The 27,923-nt window shown below is 40.4% G+C and overlaps 1 protein-coding gene across 1 annotated transcript; it reads right to left on the minus strand.

Moving 5' to 3' along the window:
• Nucleotides 1-8,423: 8,423 nt before the first annotated feature.
• Nucleotides 8,424-20,887, minus strand: LOC137048842 (transmembrane protease serine 9-like). Its single transcript, XM_067427155.1, has 11 exons — nucleotides 20,748-20,887; nucleotides 18,418-18,438; nucleotides 18,164-18,323; nucleotides 17,434-17,699; nucleotides 17,194-17,336; nucleotides 15,988-16,261; nucleotides 10,743-10,763; nucleotides 9,724-9,889; nucleotides 9,377-9,648; nucleotides 9,155-9,294; nucleotides 8,424-9,074 (listed from the first exon to the last, which is right to left on the minus strand). The coding sequence occupies exons 1-11, from the start codon at nucleotides 20,800-20,802 to the stop codon at nucleotides 8,790-8,792; spliced, it is 1,803 nt and encodes a 600-aa protein (XP_067283256.1). The 5' UTR covers nucleotides 20,803-20,887; the 3' UTR covers nucleotides 8,424-8,789.
• Between the last annotated feature and the right edge of the window lie 7,036 nt (nucleotides 20,888-27,923).

Below are 27,923 nucleotides of genomic sequence, written 5' to 3' on the forward strand. Positions count from 1 at the left end.
CTCGACAGGCTGTCTGCTTCCTGATTCAGGGCCCCCGGGATATATACTGCCCTGATTGACAGCAATTTCCCTTGGGCCCACAGGAGGATCCGATGTGCCAATTTGTCCAACGGACGAGACCTCAGACCCCCCTGGTGATTTATATAGGCCACCACGGACGTGTTGTCTGTTCTGACTAGTACATGGTGGCCCCTGAGGTCGGGCAGGAACTGTTTCAATGCAAGAAACACTGCGAGCATCTCTAGCCGATTTATGTGCCAGTGCCGCTGATGTTCCTGCCATAGACCCTGGGATGAGCGACCACTCATGGTCGCCCCCCAGCCCGTGAGAGAGGCGTCTGTCGTTAGCGTTACGCGACGAACATGAGCCCCCAACACGGGACCCTGAGATAAAAACCCCGGGTTTTTCCACATGACCAGAGCACGTAGGCATCGCCGCGTGACTTTGATCGTGCGGAGCGGATTTCCCCTCGGGGAGAACCCTTTCGTTTTGAGCCACCACTGCAGTGGCCTCATGTACAGTAGGCCAAAAGGTATCACGTTGGACGCTGCTGCCATGAGACCTAACAGTTTCTGGAACCGTTTCACAGTGACGGCTCGGCCTAGCTTCTGTTCTTTGGCGGCTGCCAGGATCGATGCTATGCGTGTTGGCGATAATTGCGCCCGCATAATTACCGAGTCCCAGTTCACACCTAGAAAAGTGGTTCTCTGAGCCGGAGAAAGCACACTCTTCTTGGCGTTCAGCCTCAACCCCAGCTTCGACATATGGGCGAGAACAGCATCTCGATGTTGAACCGCCATCTGCTCTGTATTCGCTAGAATCAGCCAGTCGTCGATATAGTTCAGTATGCGGATGCCCTGTAGACGCAGCGGCGCCAGAGCTGCATCCACACACTTGGTGAACGTGCGGGGTGACAGTGCTAGACCGAAGGGAAGTACACGATATTGGTATGCCTCTCCCCCGAAGGCAAACCTCAGGAACTTCCTGTGATGTGGAAGGATGGAGACATGAAAATACGCATCTTTGAGGTCTATGGTGACAAACCAATCCTCCGATTTGACCTGCGCTACAATCTGTCTGAGTGTAAGCATCTTGAATTTGAGCTTGGCCACCGAGCGATTCAATAGCCGCAGATCTAATATCGGGCGTAAGCCCCCATCCTTCTTCGGCACGATGAAGTAACGGCTGTAAAAGCCAGACTCCCTGCTGGGAGGGGGAACCCTCTCTATAGCCCCTTTTTGCAGGAGTGTCTCTACTTCCTGTGCCATTACCAGAGCCTGCTCCGGGCCCACCTCTGTAGGTAGGACACCGCAGAAAGGAGGTGGCCGACTTTTGAATTGAATGCCGTACCCCCTTTCTACTATCTGCAGGACCCAACGAGATATATTTGATAGACGTTTCCATTCGTCTAGAAAATCTACTAAGGGAACCAGCCTCTCGAGGCTGGCCTCTGGTGTATTTTGAGCAACAAATGCAGTGCCCTGAAGCGGCGGACCGGCAGGGAACGACTGACTTGACTGCTCTGGGACCCCCCGGAGGGGGTGCGGACCACCCTCGGGTGGCCCGCGGAGACCGACTGCGCCCCGGCATTGCGTCGGGGTTGGCAGCGCGGCCCCCCGAGGGTGCCGTAGGGAAGCGGGTACCGTTAGCAGGGCTAAACACCGCTTCCCTACCGGGGGAACCACCCTCAGCGTCCTGACGCTTCTGGCGTCTGGAACGCTTCGACGAGGCCTTCTTGGCGATCAGGACTGTCCGCAGATCAGCCCTGCCCCTCGAAGGCCTCGCCTGAGAGCGCCGCCCCTCGTCCCCGCGCTGAGGGGGAGCTCGAGCGGCGACGCTCTGCTTTTGTTGCGCCCTGTGAGCGGAGCTCGTACTCGGCTTAGGCTGCCTGATGTCAGCGGCAGCCCCAGGGACCTGGACCCGGAGAGGGAGAAACTGCTTTAGCGCCGCAGCTTGTTTCTTTGACTCCTGGAACCTCTCGGTGACAGTGTGTACTGCGTCACCGAAGAGGCCACCAGGAGACAGCGGCGCGTCGAGCAGGAAGCTTTTCTCCCTCTCCTTGATTTCAGTGGGGTTGAGCCATAAATGCCTCTCCGTAGCCACCAATGCTGCCATAGAGCGGCCAACACATCTGGCCGTCTCTTTGGTGGCCCGGAGAGTCAGATCAGCTGCTGTTCTTAGCTCATTTATGACATCACCCCCCACTTCATCACGTCCATCTAAGTCCCTGAGCAGGTCAGCCTGATAAGCCTGCATTATAGCCATGGTATGCAGGCATGCAGCAGCCTGACCTGCCGCCGAGTACGCTTTGCCCACCAGTGCCGACGTTGTTTTTAATGGTCTGGTGGGCAAAGTCGGGGCCTTCAGGGACGATGCCGAGGAAGGCGAGAGATGGCTCGCGAGCGTCTCTTCTACCTTTGGCATCGCCCCATAACCGTAGTGCTTCAGCCCCATGATGTTGCTGTAGACCGAAGTCTGAGGGCTGAACACACGGTATGATGCCGGTCTCCTCCATGATGTTGCCACCTCGGTGTGCAAATCATGGAAGAATGGCAGGCCCCGCCGCTGAGGTTCTGAAGCGCGAGCGGGCAGGAATCTTTCATCTAATTTGCTAGATCTTTTTCTTCCTGCCTCAGATCTTTCTACGGGCCAGTCAATATTTAATCTGGCCACAGCTCGCGTTAGAACCTCAACGAGCTCCTCACTCGCAGGGGACTGAAGTGGCGAATCTTCAGTCGCGATGCTCTCAACGTCCACCTCCTCGGAGCTGGATAGTTGGAGCACCGGCGGCTCTCTCGGGGGGGAAGAAACCGCAATGCGTGCTTCCAAGCCCCGAGAAGAGCCGCTGGATGGAGCAGGTGAGGGCAGAGATAAGGCAGCGCCCGTCTCAAACCCCTCTGCAACATCCAATTGTGAACCCCACGACTGCAGCCTCCGCTCTGCCTCGGCAGCAGCGGGACCAGAGCCGCGGGGAACACGAGCCGAGGCACCCTCCTCGAAGAGTGCCCGGCGGGAGCGCAGCGTTCTCAGTGGCATACGCTCACAGTGCTCGCAAGCAGCCCCCTCGAGGGCTGCCTGGGCATGCTGCGCTCCCAAGCAGGCAACACAAAGAGAGTGTGTATCCCCACTCGTGATGTAGCGTGGGCAGGGATGTACACACCTCTTGAACTGACTGCTTTCACTCGCCATTTCTCTATCTATTTATTTTCTCTTTTTTGTAAATATAAGGAATATTTAACAAAGGGTGGAAAAACTCTTTCAATAGACAGACAAAAACACCAAATAGACAGACAGGTTCACACAGATCGCTTGCTGAAGGCTCAGAAGCTAGTTCCTGTTTGTTTTCACGGACGTTTTATAGCTTCCGGTCGATGACGTCATCACGCCGACGATCGATCTTTTTTCCGATGGAATGGTTCTACAGGCGCTTCACGACGCATTAACGCAGAGGCGTTCTCACAGCGTTTCGACGCAGCTCGAGTTCCCCGAAAGGGAACTAAGCGACAGAGTCCGTTAAAGATGGCGAAGTAGTATGTCCCGAAGCTTGCATACTTTTCTGCTACACACTCAAGAGTATATACTTTTTCTTCACAAAAAGAGTACATACTTTTAGGTAGTGATGGGACATCTGAAGCGAGGCTCCGGAGCTTGTGTCGAGCAAAAAGGGGCGTTCCAGATGAAGCCCCGATTCGAGGCTTGTATCGTTTCCGTGAAAATCACGTGACGATGACAAACGAGGCCTCGTTTTCTGTTGAATACGTCATTGCTTCATTCTGAGTATCGCTTTCGGATAAAAGTGGTTTGAAACCTCGCGCCTCTTGTGGGGTTTGCAGTAGGCATTTGCATTGGTGTTGAGGTGTTGGTTGTATGTAGTAGCGATATCATTATATATCATAGCTTGTATTATATATTATATTACATTATAGTTTAGTAGATTATTAGAGTAAATTATACATAGTTCAGTAGATTATTAGAGTAAATTAACCGATATCTAGTTGAAATAGCCTACCTATACTACGTAATTATATATATATCCTATATTAGTAGTAGGCTAGTGTTATTATTATATATATATTATTGCTATTATTATTATTATTAATAATATTATTATAAGACTAGACTGTATAAGGGAAAGCTTTTCCCATCCCTGCAGTTTGCTGTTCCACAATTCCAGTCCCATAAGCACTGCACTCACAATAATTTATTTACAATCATTCTGGGCATTCACTGTCATCACTAACCCAAAGAACTACTGAATAGTTGAACACAAAGTTGTGTGTTTGTGTGAGTTGTGTGTACATAGGTTAATACAAGCAAAGAGTAAAATACTTTACTAATACACAGGCAATAGAAAAAGGGTGTTCCCACATGACAATTTGGTTGCTCAGGATGAATAGATTTGTGTGCGATGCATTGCTTTGCACAGCAGGTGTCACTAGGGAGCACACTGTTTCATGAGGCTTCAGGTAAATGAACCTTTTGGTGAACCAATGGACTGGAAAGCCTCAGTGGTTCAGGAAGCCTCGTTTGGCCATCACTGCTTTTAGGACGTAGTATAAGTAGGCGAATTGGGACGCAGCATACGTTTCCCAAACACACGTGCGGTGTGCCGAGTAAACAACGCGAGATCACACGTGCGTCAGACCGGAGTTCTCTCGCGACACTTTGAATTGTTATTTAAAATGATAAACTGCACAACGTTTGCTTCAAACTGTATGTGCGCTGATTTGTAGAGAAAAAGAAAAAAGATTATGGCGGAAGAAATTGTTGGAGAGACAGAGGGAGCTTTTCTGCAAAGACAGTTTGAGGTAAATAAACAATTTTGTAATGTGCTGCTTCTGTGGCTGGATGTGCAAATGTTTGGGAAAAAAACAAATCTTTGTTTCTGTTTGATAGAATTGTAAATATATCTATTAAAATACTGATATTCTGCTCTAGAACTCCTCCCTGAACGTCCTGCTGCCCTGTATCTCACTCTTTCATTGGCTGTCGGTCATCGCCGATGTAATTTTCAGTCAGAACCCTGTTCACACAGCAGGAGTTTGAATCGCCGACAGGTCCAGATAAGCCTAGTTCACACTGCCCGATTTTTGCCCCGATTTTGAGTCGCCGACAGGTTTTGTGAAATCGCCGACAAATGCCCGAGATCACAGGCAAATCGGTGTTCGTGCACGCGAGTGACAATCACGTAGTATGACTTATCAAAGACGCGATCAGAGAGAATCGCCGACGAGTCGCCGACGCCGGTGAGATATTTGGCATGCTAAATATCTGGACCTGTCGGCGATTCAAACTCCTGCTGTGTGAACAGCGTTCTGACTGAAAATTACACCGACAGCCAATGAGAGAGTGAGATACAGGGCAGCAGGAGGTTCAGGGAGGAGTTATAGAGCATAATTTCAGTATTTTAATAGATATATTTACAATTCTATCAAACAGAAACAAAGACCAAACATTTGCACATCCAGCCACAGCAGCAGCACATTAAATAATTATTTATTTACCTCAAACTGTCTTTGCAGAACACAATCCTGGCTCCCTCTGTCTCTCCAACAATTTCTTCTGCCATAATCTTTTTTCTTTTTCTCCACAAATCAGCGCACATACAATTTGAAGCAAACTTTGTGCAGTTTATCATTTTTAATAACAATTCCAAGTCTCGCGCGAGAACTCCGGTCTGATGCACGTGTGATCTCGCGTTGTTTACTTGTCACATCGCACGTGTAGTTTGGGAAACGTAGTTTGCACACCGGAGAGCGAGAGAGTTGTCGGCGATTCTTCCTCTTGTTCAGTCATGCAGTGTGAACTCCTCTGTCGTCAAACCATCGGTCAGTGTGAACACAGCAGTGACTGAATGATACCCCAGATAGTCATGCAGTGTGAATAGAGCAGTGACCCGACGAGTTTGAAAATCGTGCAGTCTGAACTAGGCTATATTTAGCATGCCAAATATCTCACTGGCGTCGGCGACTCGTCGGCGATTCTCTCTGATCGCGTCTTTGATTATTCACACTGAGTGATTGTCACTCGCGTGCACGAGCACCGATTTGCCTGTGATCTCGGGCATTTGTCGGCGATTTCGCAAAACCTGTCGGCGACTCAAAATCGGGGCAAAAATCGGGCAGTGTGAACACAGCAGTGACTGAATGATACCCCAGATAGTCATGCAGTGTGAATAGAGCTGTGACCCGACGAGTTTGAAAATCGTGCAGTCTGAACTAGGCTTTAGGGTCAGGTATGGTGGTATGGGTGAGTTTAAGGGTAGGGTGAGTTGTAAGGGAAGTGCCAACTGTGTAATTACAAATCTAACTACAGAAATTAATTACAGATGTAATTATATGCAGGTATTTTTTTTAATGTAAGTACAATATAAAAATATGTATGTACACAATAAGTGCTTTGTATCAAATGATTAATTACAATGTTAGTACATAGTAGTTAAGGCCACCTAATATAAAGTGGGTCCTTTTAATTTGTTCCTAGATACCATACCGTTACAGATGACTGTACCATCTACAACACTGAGCTGTTTGGACAGCTTTTAAGAGGTGTCCCATTCTCCAGCCTCCATATCCAGCGATGACTCCAGTCCAGGTCCTTGTGCAGAGTCCAGTGAGGAAACGCTGGCTAATAGGCTTTTGGTAAACTTTTAAAAACCTCTTTAAAAAGAAAGGTTAAAGTATTGCCTTGGTGGCACTTGTTTCGGTTCTCCAAAACTAGGGTCCTGGAAATGCGTTCCTGGGATTGCGGTTCTCTGATTTGGTAGGTGGCACTGTCACAAAAAATATAAGGTCCTAGAAATGTGATCCTAGAACTGCGCTCCTAAAAGTGCAGACAGCCAAAACCTAAAAATGAGATGACTTTGGTGACATTTTGTGGACCTATGTTGGTATAAAATTTCAATAAATATAAAAATATCAGTAGCCAATAAATGGCAATAATAGTACTCAATAGCTGCAAAAAGGCTGAAATGTTTTAACAAATTTAACCTCATAAGTTTTACATTTTATCACACATTACAATTGTAAATTTAAAAAAACTTGTTGTTTTAGACTATACAAAAATGCCAAAACATGCTTAGACAAATCCGTCATTTATGTGTATGATTGTCACAAGGTGTTTTGGTGTAGGTTCATGTTTCATGTTTTAAGGTTTCATGTTCACTGTCATGTTTTGTCATGCACTTCCTGGTCTTGTCATGTGGTCCATTGTCATGTGATTCCATGCCCTCATGTGTTCCTGCCTCGTGTTCCTGTGTCTTGTTGTCATGGGTTTATAGGTTAATCATTGTTCACAGGTGTCCCTCGTTTTGTCAATAGCCCTTGTGTATTTAAACCCTCATGTTTACCATAGTCTTGGTCAGTTATTGTTGATGTTGGAACCTACGGTTGGTGAGTGTTTCGTATAGTCAAGTCTAAGTCAAGTCTAAGTCAAGTCTAAGTCAAGTCTAAGTCAAGTCTAAGTCAAGTCTAAGTCAAGTCTAAGTCAAGTCTAAGTCAAGTCTAAGTCAAGTCTAAGTCAAGTCTAAGTCAAGTCTAAGTCAAGTCTAAGTCAAGTTTTATTTTGTTTTGCCAAGTCTTTTGTTTATGTTTGTATTTATGTTAATAAACTGCACTTGGGTTCTTAACCTCGCCTTCAGTGGACTCCCGTGTTACAATGATCATCATTGTGTTTCATTTTTTTAATTTTTAATTTTTACAAAAAAAAAGAGCTCTGAAATCGATTGAATTCCCATGAATTGGTGCCCATTTTTGTCCACGAAAGCCCAGTGTGTGTGTGGCTTGGGTACTTTTTCTAAGTTTGCCATCTGACATGTACCGCTCAGATTAAGGGAAGTATTTTTCAAATAAATACATTTAAAAAAAAAAAAAAAGATTTTGCCCACATTTGTCCCGAAGGTCCTTAAAAATTAAATTTTGGGGGGAAAACTAGTTGTGCATGTAAAATTTTGCCACAAAGTCGTAATTCTTGTGAAAATTAATATAAATCTTCACAAAATAAATACTGAATGAGGGCTGCAACAACAACTTTTAAATGACAACATCCTGGCCGGACTACTGTGTTGTCAGTGATATAAGTATTTGAAATTAACATGATTTCGAAATGTCTAGTGACATATCATGGCCATTTTATGATTAACTGAAATGCATTTCTTATACAGTTCCTTTAATACGAATCTTTTGAAGCACTGAAAATACATTTTGCTCCAAAAATAACAAAAACTACGACTTTATTCAGCATTTATACGACTTTATTCAGCATTTTATTCTCTTCCGGGTTTGTTTTCAATTCTCAAATAAAGATTCGAATGATTGTGAATCAGCGGATTGATTCATGATTCGGATCGCCAATGTCACATGACTTCAGCAGTTTGGCAGTTTGACACGTGATCCGAATCATTAATCGATATGCTGATTCATGACCATTCAAATCTTTATTTGAGGATTGAAAACAAACACGGAAGAGAAGACAATGCTGAATAAAGTCATACTTTTTGTTATTTTTGGAGCAAAATGTATTTCCGATGCTTCCAGAGATTCTAATTAACCCACTGATGTCACATATGGACTACTTTGATGAAGTTTTATAAAAACTTTAAAAAGTCTCAACAAGGCTGCATTTATTTGATCAAATACACATTAAAATGAGAATTTTTGTGGAAAACTTTTACTTTTTTTCAGGATTCAGTGATGAATAAACAAATATTTTACTAACCCTAAACTTTTACAATGTACTGTATATACAGTAGTTTATGCTTAAGCTAAAACCAGTCAGTTCTTAAAAAGTCTTTAAGAAAACAGATAGGAGAAAATCAGAGGAATGATGGGGGAAAAGGTGAAAAAAAGAGGAAAAAAGAGGTGACTGGGTGAGCCTGAGCTGGATTCAAGGGAACTGAATAAGACAAATCCAGGCTGGTCGCTGCTTATCTGAGAGCTGATCCAGGACTGGTATTGAGACACTCTTGTGTAAACGCCAGGAAAATTGGGTTGTGCACAGTCTCGACCAAAACTCACAACGCCAGACTGAATCCACTGAGAGCTATTCTTACTGACCATTGGACCTCCAGAGTCTCCCTGTATTGACAAACACATAATGTTAATATTGCTTCAGACAGTGAAGACAGTGAGTGATATCTTACATGAAACGTATATACCTGACATGAATCTTTCCCACCCTCATTTACTCCAGCGCACAGCATGTTGTTTGTAATGATGCCTCCATAGGCTGTATTACAAACACTGTTGTTCACAATTGGTATCTGCACCTCTTGCAGTGTGTTTGGAATAGAGGTGTCTACAACATAAATCAATGGACATTTTCTTGTCACACATTAGGCCTATTCCAAATTTTGCATTGTTGACATATTGGAACTCACCTTCAAAATGGAGCTTGCCCCATCCAGTGACCCAGCTCTTAGTACCACCACCAAATACACTACCAGTAGCCGCCAGACAAACTGGCTTAATATAATCATTGAACGTCACAGAAGTGGAGAGCTTGAGCAGTGCTATGTCATTGTTCTGGCCAGTTGGGCTATAGCTGGGATGGGGGATGATCTGAGTAACTGCCCTGGAGATCTCAAAAGGGTTTGAGCCTGATAGGAACTGGAGTCCCAGGTAGATTTTTACATCAGATTCGGTGGTGGAACTAGAAAAATATATGTCAGTTTTAATTCCTCTGTCTATCTACATATGCAGTGTGATATTCTATATAACTTCATACCGTACGCAGTGAGCTGCAGACAAAACCCATTCTTTATTGATTAGACTCCCCCCACAAAAATGACTTCCAGATGGAACACGACGGAGGCTTGCCTGCCAGGGCCAAGACCCTGCAACTGCATTTGCTCCTCCAACAATCTTGGTGTTGCGGGGGGCTTGACCACACACTGAAGAAAGAAGATAGTTGGAGTTAAATCACCCGAAATCAAATTAAAAGTGGTTCAATTTATTTACTAATATATATATGCCTATTTAATAACGACAACGTAATTTTTTACAACGATTTTGACAAGGGCCAAATTGTGATGTCTAGACGACTGGGTCAGAGCATCTCAAAAACTGCAGCTCTTGTCAGGTGTTCCCAGTCTGCAGTAGACAGCATCTGTCAAAAGTGGTCCAAGAAAGGAACAGCCGTGAACTGGCGACAGGGTCATGGGCGGCCAAGGCCCATTGATTCACGCGGGGAGCGAAAGCTGACCCGTGTGGTCCGATCAAACAGACGAGCTACTGTAGCTCAAGATATCAATGCTGGTTCTGATAGAAAGGTGTAAGAATACACAGTACATTGCAGTTTTTGCATATAGGGCTGCATAGCCGCAGACTGAGTTTGAGGTGTTAACTTGGCCTCCAAATTCCCCAGATCTCAATCCAATCGAGCATCTGTGGGATGTGCTGAACAAACAAGTCAGATCCGTGGATGCCCCATCTTGCAAATTACAGGACTTAAAGGATCTGATGCTGACCTTCTGGGTTCTAATGGAGTCAATGTCTCGACGGCTCAGGGGTGTGTTGGCATAATGTTAAGCCTGGTCAGTGTATATGTACTGTGTGTGTGTGTGTGTGTGTGTGTGTGTGTGTGTGTGTGTGTGTGTGTGTGTGTGTGTGTGTGTGTGTGTGTGTGTGTGTGTGTGTGTGTGTGTGTGTGTGTGTCTGTGTGTGTGTGTGTGTGTGTGTGTGTGTGTGTGTGTGTGTGTGTGTGTGTGTGTGTATAAACATGTCATCAAGAGTGTAGAACCTTACCATCTAACTGGCAAAGTGAGCCTATAATGGGAAAAAAAAACAAAGAAATGATAACAAATATTTAGAGTTTCTAAACAGATTTGAGACTCAAAATTAGTATTTTGATCCCATATTAGGTGGGCCTTAATATGTACTTACATCAAAATAAAGTACAATGTAGCCTACTTATCATGTTCATATTGTATTGCAAAACACTTGCTGATATTGAGGTGGGATACAGGTAAAGTTAGGGACAGAGGTGGTGGGATGGGTCAGTTTAAGGGTAAAGTTAGGGACAGGTGTGGTGGGATGGGTCAGTTTAAGGGTAAAGTTAGGGACAGGTGTGGTGGGATGGGTAAGTTTAAGGGTAAAGTTAGGGACAGATGTGGTGGGATGGGTCAGTTTAAGGGTAAAGTTAGGGACAGGTGTGCTGGGATGGTTAGGTTTAAGGGTAAAGTTAGGGACAGGTGTGGTGGGATGGGTCAGTTTAAGGGTAAAGTTAGGGACAGGTGTGGTGGGATGGGTCAGTTTAGGGGTAAAGTTAGAGACAGGTGTGGTGGGATGGGTCAGTTTAAGGGTAAAGTTAGGGACAGGTGTGGTGGGATGGGTCAGTTTAAGGGTAAAGTTAGGGACAGGTGTGGTGGGATCGGTCAGTTTAAGGGTAAAGTTAGGGACAGGTGTGGTGGGATGGGTCAGTTTAAGGGTAAAGTTAGGGACAGGTGTGGTGGGATGGGTCAGTTTAAGGGTAAAGTTAGGGACAGGTGTGGTGGGATGGGTCAGTTTAAGGGTAAAGTTTGGGACAGGTGCGGTGGGATGGGTCAGTTTAAGGGTAAAGTTAGGGACAGGTGCGGTGGGATGGGTCAGTTTAAGGGTAAAGTTAGGGACAGGTGTGGTGGGATGGGTCAGTTTAAGGGTAAAGTTAGGGACAGGTGTGGTGGGATGGGTCAGTTTAAGGGTAAAGTTAGGGACAGGTGTGGTGGGATGGGTCAGTTTAGGGGTAAAGTTAGGGACAGGTGTGGTGGGATGGGTCAGTTTAAGGGTAAAGTTAGGGACAGGTGTGTTGGGATGGGTCAGTTTAAGGGTAAAGTTAGGGACAGGTGTGGTGGGATGGGTCAGTTTAGGGGTAAAGTTAGGGACAGGTGTGGTGGGATGGGTCAGTTTAAGGGTAAAGTTAGGGACAGGTGTGTTGGGATGGGTCAGTTTAAGGGTAAAGTTAGGGACAGGTGTGGTGGGATGGGTCAGTTTAAAGGGTTACTTCAGCGATTAGCATATGGCTTTGTATCAGTAGAAACCCTGGGGTATATTCAAATTATTGTGCTTTCCCCCCTCATATCTCCCTGAGACGAGAGATGTATGCATTTTATTTCTGGAAAAATTCCTCCTATGATGCAAATTGACGATTTTTGCATCATAGGAGGAATGTTTACCCAGAGGCTAAAGACTACAGCCAGCAGAGGGAGCCATTTCCGCATGTTTTGAATCCGCGCATGGGGGATGGGAGATAACACTCAGCTTGCAGAGAGAGTTTAGGTTGCAGCTACAGGATCATTTAAACAGAGCTATGGTGAGCAATGTAAGTCTTTTAACTTCTCAAATTCATTTCTATGAAAGTTAAGCTTGCAAAGGCATGAACTGAAACGCGCCAGACTGAACTTGCGTTGTGAATGTATGCCGCGAGTGTAGTCGCGATTACCTCAGCTCTCATCACTCCTGCAGTTAGTGCTCAGTGCTGTGATACTCGCGCGGAGACTCAATCTTTATATTGAACAGACACGTTCAGTTTTTAATGTAGTGTCTTCTCTAACTCAGTCACATTAATAAAGTTGGTGGCGTTGGGAATGGCCTCACAGGGCAGCGAAGCATTCTGGGAATTGTAGTCTTTAATCCCCATGGGACAAAAATACATTTTCGGTCTTTTCTCGGTCTAGAAAGCACCAAATTCAAAAATAATTTCACATTTCTACTGCATCGATGACCCAGTTTAAATACAGATTCATCTTCCCAGCGCTGAAGTACCCCTTTAAGGGTAAAGTTAGGGACAGGTGTGGTGGGATGGGTCAGTTTAAGGGTAAAGTTAGGGACAGGTGCGGTGGGATGGGTCAGTTTAAGGGTAAAGTTAGGGACAGGTGCGGTGGGATGGGTCAGTTTAAGGATAAAGTTAGGGACAGGTGTGGTGGGATGGGTCAGTTTAAGGGTAAAGTTAGGGACAGGTGTGTTGGGATGGGTCAGTTTAAGGGTAAAGTTAGGGACAGGTGTGGTGGGATGGGTAAGTTTAAGGGTAAAGTTAGGGACAGGTGTGGTGGGATGGGTCAGTTTAAGGGTAAAGTTAGGGACAGGTGCGGTGGGATGGGTCAGTTTAAGGGTAAGGAAAGGGTCAACAGGGTAATTATAAATGTTACTAGAAAAATGAATAACAAATGTAATTACATGCAGCTCATTTAAAAAAACAAAATACAATGTAAAAACGGGTATCTAAACAGTAAGTGCATTATATCAATTGATTTATTCAAATGTCAGTAGTTAAAGGGATAGTTCACCTAATCTCCTGTCAAAATCCTGTCATCATTTACTCACCCTCAAGTTGTTCCAAACCTTTCTTTGTTCTGCTGAACACAAAATAAGATATTTTGAAGAATGTTTGTAACCAAGGAGAGAGAACAACCATTCACTCTATACCATTTATTTCCCCCTTATAGTAGTGAACGGTTGTTCTCGCTGCTTGGTTACAAACATTCTTCAAAATATCTTCTTTTGTGTTCAGCAGAACAAAGAAACTCATACAGGTTTGGAACAACATGAGGGTGAGTAAATGATGGCAGGATTTTCTTTTTTTGGGTGAACTATCTGTGTCTGTGTCATTTCTTAACAATGATGGTATTTCAGTCAGAACTGGTTTGCACAGAGATTTGCAGATAATGAGCTGATAAACTGGTTGTTTGAGTAGCCAATAGTTTCCTTTTCTTTCAGTATTGTCAAATTCAACCTGCATGACATTTATAATTATTAACTGGTTACTCGGACCAGTTTTGTGAACTTTATAAAGTGCTTTATTAAAAAAGATCTGACTCAAAAATCTTTCATTTGTTCTTAAATTGAGCAGATCGCTAATGTTCTCATGAACTCTCATGAATTAAACTATTCCTTTAGGAACACACCAGCACTGTAAAGAAATTATTTTCATGACTTATCAACTTTTTTCTTTTGTCAAATTAACTTAGTCAACTGTCAACTTTTTAAACTTGTCAACTCACAACAGCAGTCAATATGGGATAAACTGTGTATTATTCATCACTTCTTTAGCACAAAATGCATTTAACGATGACATCTTTCAATTTGCATGAACTCTTTTCACTTAGATACAAACAAAGAAATAACGTCCTCAGAAATGATATCGCTTATGTTTAATAATATAATATCAAATACATGTAGATATTAAAAACAATTCATTATCCTAAGAAAAAATAATTTGTCTGTCTGTATAATTCCATTTACTTTAAATATTTTTATTGTTATTGCTTTAGTTTTTAGGAAAGAGGTAACATTTGTTTGAGGTATTAATTTTAGTTGTTGCAAGGAAATTTATATTTTATATAAATACAATTTTTATTTTTATAATTTATAATTTATATTTAAATTTTTCTGTAAAACAAAATTACAATTAAACAAGGTTATTTTAAGATAACTGTTATTTTAAGGCCTTTTATTTACGATTTATGACTTACCTACTATGTTGAGAAGTATGGCCGCTGCAACACACACAGCTTGACTCATTGTTATACTTGTCTGTTTGCTGTACTGAGAAGTGTCTAATGACGCATAAAGCAGGAATTACCACATTCACTGGGACCCTACGTTTATTTACCTCTGACACACCTTTTTGTTTAGTACACACCCCGCTCATCCTGCATACTTCTATAATTGCTTCTAATTTGTGTTCCAGAATGCCACTTTGTTACATAATTACTTATTGCTTATTTTTATGCATTTGGGATATAGGTCATCCAAAAATAGTAATTCTGTAATCATTTACTCATCCTCATGTTCCCAATATGTATTCATTTGCTCTGCTGAACACATAGAAAGATATTTTGAAGAATATTTGTAAATCAGTTGCTAATGCCTATTGACTTCCATAGTATTTATTTATCAATGGTGCTGACATTCTTCAAAATATCTTACTTTGTGTTCATCAGAACAAATCTTACATGTTTGAGTGTACACACATTGAGTATATTGTGTGTATTATGTCGCTAGATGGCATTTTCAGGAAATCATTGGCCCTGACCAAATAGCACTGGTAAAGGGCTCACCCAAAATGTTACATTTTGTCATCATTTACTCGCCCTTCAGCTGTTTCAAACCTGTATGAGTTTCTACCTTCTGCTGAACGCAAAAGAAGATATTTTGAAGAATATTGGTAACCAAACAGTTGACTACCATTGACTTACAGTAGCCGATTATTTTTCCTATGGAAGTCAGTAGGGTCCATCACATGACGGTCCATCAAATGACTGGAAAATTCTTTAAAATATCATATTTTATGTTCAGCAGAAGAAAGAAACTCCAGAACAACTAGAGGATGAGTAAAGTCTAGAAGGGCATAGAGCAGGGATGGGCAAACTCGGTCCTGGAGAGTTTAGTTCCAACCCTAATCAAACATTCACTAGAGACCTACAGGCAGGTGAGGAACTCAAGAAATCAAGTGGCAGAAATGGACGTCTATAGATTTGTTAAACTATGACCACAACATGATAATGATCTTTTCATTTTCAAAAAACAATATCCCTGAAAACATTCCAAAGCACACGTTTCAATGACAGATATTCAGACAGAATGAGTGTTATTGTAAATATAAATTGTAATCCAAAAGTGTCTAGTGTATTTGCAATAAACTACAGACAGTTCATATTCATTCAGCATATAGTCTCTAAGTATCATTTCTGACCCAAAGTAAGGAAAATAATTATCTATGCATTATAATTCAAAGAATTAGCATTTGTCTCATATTTAGGCGAAATTTCATAAACTGCACCCTCATTATTCAAACATTCAGATTGCATATGCTTGCTGAACTTCATCAGTGCACAATCTTTTAATGTGGAAAAACTCAATAATCAGAGTAGGCTACCTTTCCAAGAATAGTATATCATAATAAAAAGAAGAATAAATGACAATATAACAATACCTGCTCTCTTCACCTAGAAAAACTTGTAGGTCTACTACAGAACAATTGCCCTGAGTATTGTCATTCAAATAGTCTTTTAAGAGAGATTTAGGGAGCAGATGAAAGGAATAATGGAGAATGTGAGAGGAATGGACAATAAAAGCAGGTTGGGTGAGCTTCTAAATCCACTGGAATTGAATTCAACAAATCCAGGCTGGTTGCTGTCTATGTTAGAGTTGATCCAGTCCTGGTACCGAGACACTCGGGCGTACACACCAGGATATTTGGGATCAGCACATCCTACACCAAAACTCACAACGCCAGACTGAATCCACTGGGAGCCGTTCTTACTGACCATTGGACCTCCAGAGTCTCCCTGCATAGATAAACATTTAACATTTATATCTTAAAATATATAGTTAACTGAAGTCACAAATCTTATTTATATGGAATATTGTGTTTATTATAAATTATTTATCTGTGCTGCTTTTATTTATGTGCCCTTGTAATCTTTAATCAAAATAACTTCCCGTCTGGTTTGCGGAAACATCTCTTCTTTTCTTGAGATGATGACATGTTTACTGGTGAGGCAGTTCACTCACGTCACAGCAAAAGCAAACCACAACCATCCAAGTCCCACCCTACATTTTATCTTGTTTGAAGAAGCCGCTTCAAGAAAAAACTTGAAAAACTTCAATCGCAAATTCCGTTCAATGCTGACTTGGCTTGTGAAAAAAAGTTTTATACGTGGTAACAAACCTGCCAATGCAGGCTACAATTAAAGTTTAACCATTTGCTAAATCGGCGTTTTTACAGCGGAATTGGTTTTAAAGTGTTGCTGATAATGTTTTTTTCCCACCGGGTATTCAGGGTTAAAGGTTAGACATTTTATATTCTAACAATGATAAAACTGTGCTAGATTATGAGACAGGTGCTGCATCCGAATATGCCTACTTCCATATATAAAATGGCAAAAGAGGAGTATATTTGAATCTAGTCTATTTGACCAACAGTAGGCGAAAATGGCCTGGATGATTTGCTGCTTCTGTGGAGATTCCGCTTACTATCACATAAGGCCAAGATAGTAGTTTTGAATAGCAGTGAAATGATTCAATTGACACTGGTAGAACTCTGTCTGTAGTATGTCCAACACATGTTGCCTAATTGGATTCATATCAATGACTTTAAAATATCTATTTTACATGCGGGAGTGACATATTGTGAGTTGTAATGTTTGGGTTTGGGTAAAAAAAAAAATTTGGTCAGTTGTAAATCAAAATGGGTTCAAATGAATGGCTGATGAGTTACCTGACATGAATCTTTCCCTCCTTGATTTAACAATCCAGCACAAAGCATATTGCTTGTGATGCTACCTCCATAAGCCTTATTACAGTCACTGTTGCCCACAATAGGTATCTGCACCTCCTGCAGTATGTTAGGAATCTGGGTGTCTGTGACATGGACAAGAGGACAATTTTAATGTCATTTAATAGCCATTTACAGTGAATTGCTGAGCTTTACGGTATTTGCAAGTAAATATTCACTCACCTCCAGATTGTAACAGGCCCCATCCAGTGACCCAGCTCTTTGTACCTGCAGCAAATGTACTTCCGGCTGCCGCCAGACAGACTGGCTTAATATAATCAGAGAAAGTCACAGAGGAAGAGAGCCGGAGCAGTGCTATGTCATTGTCATTGCTAGGATTGTTATAATTAGGATGGTTAATGAATCTTGCTGTCCTAATTTCCATAAAAGGGTTTGATCCCGACTGGCTCTGAAGTCCCAGGTAGATCGTAATGGTACCTATGGAGGTGCTGTAAATAAGTAAAGTCCGTTTTAATTCCACTGTGATCAATTTATAATTGCATCTTGAGTTGTACTTAAAAGGTAAGTTTACCCAACAATCAAAATTCTGTTGTTACAAGACTCATCTTCAAAACACAAATGAAGAAATGTTTTATGAAATCTGAGAGATTTCTGTCTTGAAAGCCTATTCGCCCAATACTCTGAAGCTTCAAGATGTTCATAAAGAGACAAGATCACTTTATATGATAAACAGATTTAATTTAGGCTTTTATTCATGTCAATATTAATCTGCAAACTTGCATAGAGCGCTCAGATTCAGTAAACGGAAGCTCAAGCATGGTTGGTTGCACGCAATCTCTCAAATTTCTTGTGAACAAAAGTCTTGTGGGTTTGGAACAACATGAGAGTGAGTATACTTGATGACCACATTTTCATTTTTGGGCGAACTAATCCTTTAATCTTTAAACTTTACCTTTGGAAGCAGTGAGCTGCAGACAAAACCCAGTCTTTATTGATTAGACTCCCGCCACAAAAATGCCTGGCACTTTGAATGCTGACTTGCCACGGCCAGGACCCTGCCTTTGCATCCTGTCCTCCAACAATCTTGTTGTTGAGGGGAGCTTGACCACATACTGAATATAGGGAAGAAAATGAGGGAATCCTCTATTCAAATGCCCTATAAAAATACGTATATGTGAAACAAGAGTTTTATGGTCATTAACTTACCATCTAACTGGCAGCGAAAACCTAGGAAGACAGAGACCAAATATTCAGATAAACACCAACAAAACTGACAATTTGGTTTGTGTTACCTGCAACCCTTTCATAAATGTTTTGGCACATAAAATTGCCATGAGTCAAGATGTTCCACATGGCCTATAGCCATGTCGTTAAAATAATTAATTGTCATGACATGAAAGTATAACTGGATTTGTTGAGATAAATGGGGTATCATGCTATAAGCAACAGCCTTATTGTTAAAGGTTTTTCTTTGTAATGCATTTTCAATTGTTTTTTACTACGTGGCAAAATAACTTGGCACTGAACTCTACTCTCAACTGTAATGCTACATGAATCGTTTGAATATGGTGTAAACATAGATGCTGAGATAAATACAAATTGCTTACTCATTGTTTATGTGTGCAGCAAGTAGTGCTGGAAACAGGTCTTACAGCTACCTTTAAAAACAATTCAGTAAAATATCCAAAAACCACTAGGCCAGTGTTATATATTTATTTAAGTCGAGTGCTTACAATATCCCAAATGTTTCCAGCTATTTGGAAATCATGAGGGACCGAGGGTCTGAGGGACTCATCTGTCAATTGCATCATATGTTAACTTCTGTTTATAGTTTAACTGGTTTTGCAGAAATGCTTCAAGTGTCAGCCGCCGGGCGAACGCACAGAGTAACGTCATAACATCATTTTCCACATACTCAGATGTGATAAACAGAGCTGCGTTACCTCATTCTCATGACCGGAAAAGCAGAAATGGCACCGGCGAATATGGTATAATAAAAGTTCCACTGCTCCTGAGGCGTGTGTTGCGTTTTTCTCATTAACAATCGCTCCAGCGGCCTTGCTCAGCTCCACAACACTCGGTCCTGCTCTGCTTCATACTACAGTAATGTTAATAACCGCATCCATGAACATGATTTCTGCCCGAGTCCTATCCCGATTCTTTTCCACCGGCTGTGAGGTGAAGACCACATGCCCTAGGATTCTGCGCTCAAACTTGGCGTCATCAACGCCTTTATTTTAAATAGTCACCCTCTAGCTGATGGAAAAGTTTCATAGTGCATCTTTAAAACAGATTTTTGTATTTTTGTGCTATATGGTTTAGGTATGTTGTTGTTAAGTAGCGTGTAGCGATATGTGTGTGGGTGAGCTTTTGAACCTAACTTATGAACATTCTAAATAATTATGCTTTAATAATACTATAATAGTTAATAGATTTTAGACAAATATAGCCATTCCACAATCAATCGTCAAAAGGTTGGTACTGTTTAATTAAAAAAAACATTTTATGTTTTTTTAATTAAAAAATGAGGCTGCAATTGGACATTTTTATGCTGAAAAACTACTGATAAAATAAAAATAAAAAAAGTAAAAATGTACTCAAGGGAAATTCCACAGTGTAATGTGAAATCTAATATCTCAAGAGGGAAATAAGTAAGAAGGAAAATAACTTTTTTGGTGAAGCTCCTCTAAACTGTGGTGATGCAATAAAGTGATCAAAAATTAGGCTACAGCATTTTGAAACAAGGTAACCTTTTACATAGTAGAGAAAAAAATGACAACATTTTTGTGTATCCCCAAATAACACTAGGCTACTTATGAGTTACTCAAATTGACTTGACATGCATTATTAAGTTAAGACTAATAATGTCTAATAATGACTAAGAAGTTAAGTTGTTGTTTGAGTCAGTGGTTGCTAGTCGGGTAACACTTCAATGGAAATTTAGCTACATTGCACAAGAGGTTCTTTTTTTATTCAAATCCAAGCTAACGAAATCCAAATTTTGAACAGTTTTTACTGTGGGCTACTAATGTATTTTTATGAACCATGACGTTTAGTGAGCTTTGTACATTTTAATTCACAAACAGCTGGCTCGGTGCAAACTATGCCTACTTTCTGTCGAGTCAAAAATAAAGCATCAAGTTAAAGAGTGGGCTACATCTACGTTCGAGAGAGAACTGGGATATTAACTCTTAATCAATATTCAGTTCATTACTCAAACAACTTAATGAGGTGCTTTTAAAAATGTAATGAGTTCATTAAACTCATTCATTAAATTAGTATAGCCTATAGGCCTAAATAAATTTTTACATTTGTAAAGAAAATCCTATGAAAAGTAAAATGCATATTTTATTTCCACAAACATCTCAAACATTTAAGCAAGCCTTTAGATCAATAGGTGTTTAAGCTCATGGCAAAATAGGCTATACATTTAAGGTGTGTGTGTGTGTGTGTGTGTAGGCCTACGTTACAGAGATCCTTAGCAACAGAATTCAATTGTCATTATTAAACATTATTAAATTATACTAAGGTCTTACCTGCTATGTTGAGAAGTATGGTTCCAACAACAATCAAAGGTGTGTAAAACTTCATACTTATGATCTGGTTCGACTGCTGTTTGCTCTGCTCTATAAGAAGAAATGTCAATCATGTATGCCCGTATTGTCACGTTTATTAGCTAAGCGTTCTCAGCCCCCACCACGCGAGTCTCTGGCTTGTCATTTATTATATACAGTACACGCCCTTGCCTTGTCACCATACTTTTGTAGATTACTCACTGACCACCTTTCAGATAACACATTACATTATTTCAAGTGTATCTAATTTTGATGTCGCTTACAATAGGACCAAAAGAACAGACTAAGCATGCTACATTATATAATCTAGGCCTACAATATGTTCAAAAAAGTCTTACATTTTCTTTACTTGCTGATCTTTATTTCTTTCTGTCTGCCTCTTACTCTTAATAAACACATTAAATATAAAATACAGTCAACAAGTAAGTCTTCTTAGTCACCTTCCCTTTTATTTTAATTAATTATGATTTGCTGTATGAAACAAAAAGACACATTTAGCCTACACTAACCTCTCTTCACAAAAGCTCAATTTATCTGATCAAAAAATAAATAAAAGTAATAGGCCTATTGTAAAATGTATTACAATTTTAATATATCTTTAAATGTAATTTATTCCAATGCTGATTTTTTTTTTTTTTTTACTGAGGTCTTACCATGATCCTTCAGAAATCATTCTAATATGATGATTTGGTGCTTAAGAAACTATTATCAATGTTGGAAAAATTTGTGTTGCTTAATATTTTGGGGGGGAACCATTATTTTTCAATTAATAAAAAGATAAAAGTTATTTAGAATTTTTCTGTAACATTCAAAATGTCTTTACTGTCACTTTTGATCAGTTTAGTAGTAAAACAAAAAATCTTACTGACACGAGACTTTAGAAATGGTAATATATATTCATGCAAATAACATATTTGGGTTGTGTTTAAAAAAGTTCACTAGGGCAAAAAGAATGAAACAGCTGAGTCAAAAACATACAAAAATCTGTCTGTTATTTTTTTACTGACTTGCCTCTTTCATTGTTGTGTAAAATAATTACTTTAATTAATATTATTACTGTTTCTGTTTCTATCTAAATGGCTTTTTATATTGCTGATGACGGCTTGCTCAGTGATCTAGACAAACCTGAAATAATGAAAACAAGCCCTTAGCCCTGAGATGGCATGCCATTAAACGTAAGAGGGACTGCCCACATGATTATTCCAAAGTCACTATTTCCTTGTACTGAAATTTTGATTATTTAATTTAAGTCATTATAAATTACATCTCACAATTCTGAGAAAAAAAGTCAAAATTGTTAGTGATAAACAAAAGTGGCAGTTAACTTTTTTTTATCATCCTGGGACCCACTTTTGTCTACTGTAGTCGACATTATATTTTAGTGAGTTTCTGTGACATCACACACGTCACAGTTTTGAGTCAGGAGGATGTCCTTTACATTCAGTATGGATCGAAGTCCGTTTCTATGGAAGCCCGTTTCCGCCACTAAATAAAAAATTTTTTAAAAGTAATTGCGACTTTATATCTCCGAATTCTGACTTTTTTTTCCTCACAATTGCGAGTTAAAGTCAGAATTCTGAGATATAGGCTAAAGTCGCAATTGCGAGTTATAAAGTCAGGACTCTGAGATATAAAATCGCAATTGCGAGTTATAAAGTCAGGATTCTGAAATATAAAGTCATTGATCTCCCGCGTCCCGACACGAGTTGTGTCGTGAACACATTATAATGAGTAGGCCTATTTGAACTGTAGTTTTAGCTGATAATGATGGAATGATTGTCTTATTACCTGAGTGGCAGTAATATGAGCAAACGCGTTCTTGAGGGGATTTTAAATACAAGCTTTGACACTGAAACAGAACGGATGTGAGGTGATAACCAGGGCCGGCGCGTGCCTATAGGCGAACTAGGCAGCCGCCTAGGGCGGCGGCTCAGCCAGGGCGGCAAGAGAGAGAATTAAAAAAAATATGTATTTGTTAGTTTTACATTAGGTAGGTTACAATTATGGCACTTATATCAACAACATTTTTTCCCACTCCATTAGTATAAATTTAAAAATAAAAATTTCCGCCCGGCCGCGCCCCCACCTCACTTAGAGCGGCATCGATTAGTATATGCGTGCAAAATACGCTCGACTGTGCCATCCGTTCCGTGGAAGAGCGCTTTTCGCTGCTTCGAGACCATGGGCGCGTATTTGGGTTTTTATATGACATCACATCTCTCAAAGAAAAGGAGAATAGCCTACAATAGTTCTTCAGGATTGCTTAAGACTGGAAAAGGCCCTGACTCATGGAGACTCACGGGATGTTGATAGGCATAAATAGTTTGAAGAGCTGACTGCTTTGGGTAGACGCCTGGTTGCTGGATCTAAACCACTGGATGCGCTTAAATTCATCTGTGAAAAAGGGATGGAATACATTTTTCTGAGCCCGATCTCACGAAAATGCATAGCCTATAAATAGTTTGCAATCTCGTGGAATGTATACGCCAAAATGAGTTTTGGCATGCATATGGTAGGCTACGTGGTTTTTCGCGTGCATATGATACGCACTTTATGGCGTATTATATGAACCGTATTATTAGGGTTATGGCGTATTATACATACGCATAAAGTGCGTATCATATGCACGCAAAAAAGATTTTACACTCTTAGTATTTATACGCATGACCATAAGATTGTGTTGATTTTTCCCAATGTTTGTATAGCATTGAGAGTGCTTCTCACTCTCCCCGTCACTGTGAGCTCAGTTTCTCAAAGCTTAAACTGATTAAAAATTATCTCCGACGTACAATGACACAAGACAGACTCAATGGACTAGCAACAATTGCAATTGAGCACGAACTAGCTGAAAAAGTTAAACTCGAGGACGCAATCAAAGCCCTTTGCCGCTGCGAAAGCCCGACGAGCACGCTTCTGAAATGTAGGCTATTATGTGAATGTGTGTTTGTGTGTATCAGTCAAGAAAAAAATCGAAACCTCCAATGAGATAAATATATGTTTGCATATTGCATATGTTTAGAGATGTTCTGCTGGTGGAAACAACAGGAGACCATAATAGCTAACGCGACTGTCAAGATATGGCTCGCACAGTGTTCAGAGCATAAGTTCAGAGTCCGCGTCAGCAGCAGCAGCGCGCGTTTCTTGTAAGCGTGGCGTTTATGTTGCGTGTCATCCGTGGGGCGTCTGCTGATATTAATGTACAGGGAAGCCCTATACTTCATGTTAAATATAAATATATTGGCTATTGATACAGCAAAGACAACGCCGGCAGTATAGCCGGCCCATACCATATCCATGGTATTGACTGCAAAAGGCTACAGAATATTTCGTTTTGTATTGGTTTAATATTTCAAAATCGATAATTATATTGTTTTTTATTATTACAATTCGGCCTATATCTGCATTTATGTACAGACTTTCAAACATGAAAATGTCATTTTTATTAATATGTATTCGTGTCAAAATGGCATACACACATCTTTTCCTATTATATTTCGCCTGGAAACGCTTCCAACACGCTCGCGTGTCGCGTGAAAATAGGCGTATCTTCTATTTGAAGCATGCACGCGTTTTCCGCGCGGCTCGGACCGACGTAGGCAGTATGCAAGCTCTAACCGTTTAACATGGGAGCCGAAATAAAAACGGACACGCCACGCAGCCGAGATGCTCACGACACGCTTGCAGTGTGTCCCCGGCGTTATGGCCTTTTCACAACTGGTTCCTTCATTCGTTATTTATAACAGGTATTTATCTGATTGCGAAATGACTAAATTATTGTGCGCTTAGGTCGCGCTCTCTCTTATGTGGTCTTTGAATTTGAAATGAGCTGCTGAATAAATGCATCTAATCTTATGCTTTCGTTGCTGTAAACTCCGTTAAATGAGCATATACAACGGGAATTGAAGATCGGATTTATATTCATTTTGCGTAGGTGTAAGGTAGGCTATAAGACAACCTGCATGTTCTTTTTTTATTTTTATTTGTTTAGCTCCGTTTGCGAGAGCCGCGAGCAGAATCAGCCTGCCTCAGCTCGTCAAAATGCCTTTTACTGTGGTGGTAATAGTAGGCGAAATTAACTAACATTGTGATGCTTGAAGTGTTTTATATCTATGGATTTTATTATAGGCAAGACAAGCCAAGAGTTGATTTGAGAGACTAAATCGATTAAATATGCGGTTAACTCACTGTCGGCCGCTGGCCGCTTGGTCACTTAAAAAAAATAAAACTTTAATTTAACAAACAAAAAAATGCTCTAAACATTTTTCTAAATTAACTTAATAAAGAAACGAAACGAAATATATCTACTTTGACATTAAATACAAAACAGAACTATTTTAATGGCTGCAACAATGTCAAAAAAAAAAAAAAAAAAAAAAAAAAAAACCCGGCCTCCAGTCTCGGGCCGAGAATTTTAATAAGCCTAGACTTGAGGCCCGTGCAGGGCTCTAGTTTTATTCTGTACACTGTCTATTATAAAACAGAAATGATATGCAGCTGTAGCACTGTGTACTTTTTTCACGTTGCAGAATGAAAAATAAAATCTGAAAACATGCCTGCACGTTTTTATTTTAGTGTCATTTCATAGATAAAGAACATATTAATTCGTATGTACATGCATCTTAAGGATACCTAATTGTGAGTGTGAGGTGGGGGGCGGCACGATCGTGCTCTGCCTAGAGCGGCATTTGAGCTAGCGCCGGCCCTGGTGATAACGTTCATATTCTGATGTGTTATTATGGAAATATAATCCCCAGAACATCATCACCCTCAGAATGTGCTGTAATTCACGATATCCTTAGAGAACGAGTGTGTTCAGTAATGATACGTCCAGTTGGGCCTATGACATGTCGCTATACATACAGTCAACTGAGCGTGGCGCTGCTGGGATCATTTTTCATAAATACCGAATCACTAATAACATATTTCATTAATAACGCATCAGAATATTCTGTAAGGCAGGATTTCGTCTTTTTTTCTTTTCTTTTTTTTCTTTTTTTTTTTTTTACAGTACACTGTAGAGGACACCGGGACTTAAATCATGTTTATCAGGCATTTTAGAGACACAAACTGTAAATAGGAAAATAAATAAATATCAATATTCCTATGAAATATTACGTAGCCTATTAAGTTGCCAATTATTGCTCCCCTTATTACACTTCTTTTTTTCATTACATGTTGCACCAAGAACACAATAATATGCAAATTAGATGCAGTATTCATACATTGTATTGAATGGGAAAATCTAAGTATGGCCATGTTACCCACATATTGCATAAAGATGGTATATAAAAGCATTCAGTTATATCTTTTATAACAAAGCTCAGAATCATCTTTAAAAAAAGTTTGTTTTGAAAAAATCCTAAAATGTAAAAATGTATTTGTAAATTTTTAACAACTGTGTCCTGTGGCCTATTGCACAAAACTGGTTTCAGTTGTTAGGTACTTTGAAATTAGTTTGAGCAAACTCTGGTTTTTCAGGCTCAATAAGCTGGATTGGTTTTTAGGGGTGTTTATCACCATAGTAACTTACACAGCTAAACAGCTCTGGAGCAAGTTTTATTCTGGGTTAGAGATAGCAAACCCAAACTGGACCAATCAGCAGCAAGTAAAGATACAATAAAGCTCCTTGTATGTATCGTTTCAAATTAAAGCAGTTGAAACGTGGGGACACTACAATTATGATCCAAAAATTATGATACTAAAATTAAATTATGATCCCATTATGACTTTTTAGTAGGGAAACTAAAACAATTAATTAATTAGGTCTTATTTAATTCTATAAACTATAACACTGGTCTGCCAACAATGTCACATGATACATTAAAAGCTGATAACATCACTGTTTTCTCCAGAACGACTGTACAGCCAAATCAAATTTTGTTGCAAAATTGTCTTGTTTAACACTGTGAAGCTGCTTTAAAACAATCGTCATTGTAAAAGCGTTATATAAATACAGTTGATTGATTGTAAAATCTTTTGGACCTAATTATTTATTATATTTATATTATATGAATTATAATCACTTTGAATTCATTTAATATGTTCATATAAATATTATTTTAATTGACAAGTAGACAAATAGTAAAATAAATATAATATGAATCAATTCTTTTAAACAACGTCTATTAATGTGAGCTCTTTGTGAACATATATTAGGCATATTTCTTTGATTCCCAGCATTGATATAGACAGATATTCTTTCAGCTGCCTTCTCAACCAGCTGCAGCAGCAGTGTTTATTCCTGCTTTGTAAATGCATTTATTTTCATAATAATTTTCAAAACGATCTCTCAATCTTCAGAAGAGACACTGTGATTGGCTGTTTGCTGCACGTGTCACACCTTTATGTGCACGTGCTTCAGAGTTGATCGCTATAACTACTCTGGATTAAACCAGAGGTGACAGAGCAAGTGTATACAAAGCTTTGAGAAACGGTTGAACTTGATCTAAACCAGGTTGGATTTATCTGGATTTGTCAACTCTAAACCTTGGCCTAGCCTACTCTGAAACTCGAAGTTTATTCAGATAGCTTCATGCAACAGGCCTCCGGTATCAATTACAGCTGGACATATCATAACTAATACATGATGATGTCTGATGATGTGCAGCTGCCGCTGATCAGGGTAATGAGTGACCACGCCCGCCAGAACAAACAACGTAACGACACACACACACAACATACACCTGCGCCTGCACCACACAACATGAATAGAACAGAATAAGACAGCGGAGGCATGTTGCATAACTCTGAAGCGCGTGCACCTGGGGCCTGTACTATGATGGTGGTTTAACAAACTCAGGGTTACAGGATTAGTTTTGAGTTGACAAAACCAAACCAATCTATTCAGGCTTTGTTGGTCCCCTGATGCTGATCATCAGCTCGCTCTGTCAACTCAGGCTTTGATCCTGAGTTCAGGAGTTTAGCTATGACATCAGCAGTGAACAGCCAATCACACGCGAATCAGGGTGAGATCAGCGAAACTTTAATTTCTCTCTTCTGCAGATTATTAGGCCTGCATGATTGAAAAATATTAAGAATTTTAAAAAAAACCAGGATTGGCACAAACTAAGCTTAAACAAATCTGGGGCCCCCCTGGGGCCTGTACCATGAAGCCGGTTTAGCTGGCTAGCCAGATTT

Source organism: Pseudorasbora parva, chromosome 2, assembly GCF_024679245.1.
Source record: "Pseudorasbora parva isolate DD20220531a chromosome 2, ASM2467924v1, whole genome shotgun sequence".
Lineage (NCBI taxonomy): Eukaryota > Metazoa > Chordata > Actinopteri > Cypriniformes > Gobionidae > Pseudorasbora > Pseudorasbora parva.

Bases quoted from the DNA above. Each gene is read 5' to 3' on its own strand.
- LOC137048842 (XM_067427155.1), bottom strand. From the start codon at position 20,802: ATGAAGTTTTACACACCTTTGATTGTTGTTGGAACCATACTTCTCAAC. The intron at 18,324-18,417 runs GTAAGTTAATGA...CCCTATATTCAG, and splicing joins TTTTCGCTGCCAGTTAGATG to TATGTGGTCAAGCTCCCCTC. The intron at 16,262-17,193 runs GTAACTCATCAG...TTATCTATGCAG, and splicing joins GAGGGAAAGATTCATGTCAG to GGAGACTCTGGAGGTCCAAT.